This window comes from Kogia breviceps, chromosome 7 (assembly GCF_026419965.1).
Source record: "Kogia breviceps isolate mKogBre1 chromosome 7, mKogBre1 haplotype 1, whole genome shotgun sequence".
Taxonomy (NCBI): Eukaryota; Metazoa; Chordata; class Mammalia; order Artiodactyla; family Physeteridae; genus Kogia; species Kogia breviceps.
This window is the reverse complement of record NC_081316.1, coordinates 112,012,936-112,014,617: the sequence shown is the minus strand read 5'-3', so window position 1 is coordinate 112,014,617 and position 1,682 is coordinate 112,012,936. Positions and strand designations below refer to the sequence as shown.

At 43.9% G+C, this 1,682-nt stretch overlaps 1 protein-coding gene across 1 annotated transcript; it reads right to left on the bottom strand.

Annotated features, from left to right (window-relative positions):
- Positions 1-763: 763 nt before the first annotated feature.
- Positions 764-1,682, bottom strand: OR8A1 (olfactory receptor family 8 subfamily A member 1). Its single transcript, XM_059070352.1, is given in 4 exon segments — positions 764-791; positions 793-844; positions 847-1,555; positions 1,557-1,682. Coding segments are annotated over 4 exon segments (909 nt in total). The 5' UTR covers positions 1,677-1,682.

The window sequence follows — 1,682 nt, the reverse complement described above, 5'->3', positions numbered from 1 at the left end:
AGTAGGAATCAGAGAAGAGTGAAAGAGAAGACAGGAAAAATTCTAGATGAGAAAGGCTCTGGGCATCACTTCTTGGTGACTTTCAATCCACCCCTCTCTGCCTTGTGTCCTCCCAAGTGCAAAAAGTAGGAACTAAGTAGAGTAATATTTTCTACATAGAGGTTAATAAAAAAGTGAATGACTTTCAAACTCACTGTTGAAAGTTTAATTTTTTATTGAAGTGTAGTTGATTTACAGTATTATATTTGTTTCAGATGTACAACAAAGTGATTCAATATTCTTATAGTGTACTCCATTTAAAGTTACTATAAAATAATGGCTGTATTTCCCTGTACTGTACAATACATCCTTGCTGCCTATCCATTTTATATACACAGTAGTTTGTGTCTCTCAATCCCCTACCCTTATCTTGCCTTTTCCCTTTTACTCTCCCTGGTGGTAATCACTAGTTTGTTTTCTCTATGTGTGAGTCTGTGAAAGTTTAAAATTTATGTTAAATTACAATTAAGATAGTAGAGTTTACCTAAGGGCTCAGGATAGAGAAAATGTTTCCTAATGAGAGAAAACATAAACTTGAAATCAGCTGGTTTCAACCAGAAATGAGAGTAGAGACAGGGCGGGAAGGAAGAGGAAGGGAGGCAGTCACCCAGCCACGCAGAGACCGGACTGTTTCCCATCACGGGTGGGCGAGCATTCAGAGGGCTTCCCTCTGGTATGCATAACAACTTATTTTTAAAATTGAGAAAGAATAATAACATTTGCATCAAAACAATTTTCCCCTCAGCGTTTTAATCTACAGCTTGAGTATTCCTCAAGCTGCAGATTAGGGGGTTCAGCATGGGATCACTGCGGTGTAGAACATGGAGGCCACTTTCTCCTGGGCCGGGGAACTGGCTGTGGAGGGTTTCAAGTACACGAATGCGGTCGTTCCATTGAACTTCCCCACTGCGGCAAGGTGGGAGCTGCAGGTGCTGACAGCTTTGGACCTTCCCCCTGTGGTGCTGATGTGGAGGATGCTGGATAGGATGAAGGTATAGGAAACAAAGATTGTTAGTCCATTAAGTACAATGTTGAATCCAGCCAAAAAGAAGATGGTCATCTCAATATAATAGGTGCTGGAGCAGGAGAGCTTCATGAGGGCGATAATGCCACAGAAGTAATGACTGATGAGGAGCTCACAGTAGGGCAGGTTCAACATGAGGCCAGTCTCTATGTTTGAGCCCATGAGCCCCATGACAGAGACCCCAGCCACCAGCAGGAAGCACACTTGATAAGTCATGATGATGTTGTAAAGCAAAGGTCTGCAGACGGCGACACAGAGGTCACAGGCCATCACTGTCACCGTGTAACACTCAGCAATGACAAACGCAAGGAAGAAGTAGAGCTGGGACATGCACCCTGAATAGGAGCTGACGTTCTTCTCTGTCACAAAGTTCACCAGCATCTTAGGGGTAATGATGGAGGAGTAGCAGAGATCCACAAGAGACACGTTGCTGAGGAAATAGTACATGGGGGTGTGAAGCTGAGGATTCAGGCAAATCAGTGTTATTACACCCCAGGTTCCCTATCATGGTAACCAAGTAGATCCCAAGGAAGAGGGGGAGCTGGAGCTCTGGCCGATTTGTTAAACCCCCAAGAATGAACTCTGTCACTGTAGAGTGATTTTCTCCAGCCATTCTCCT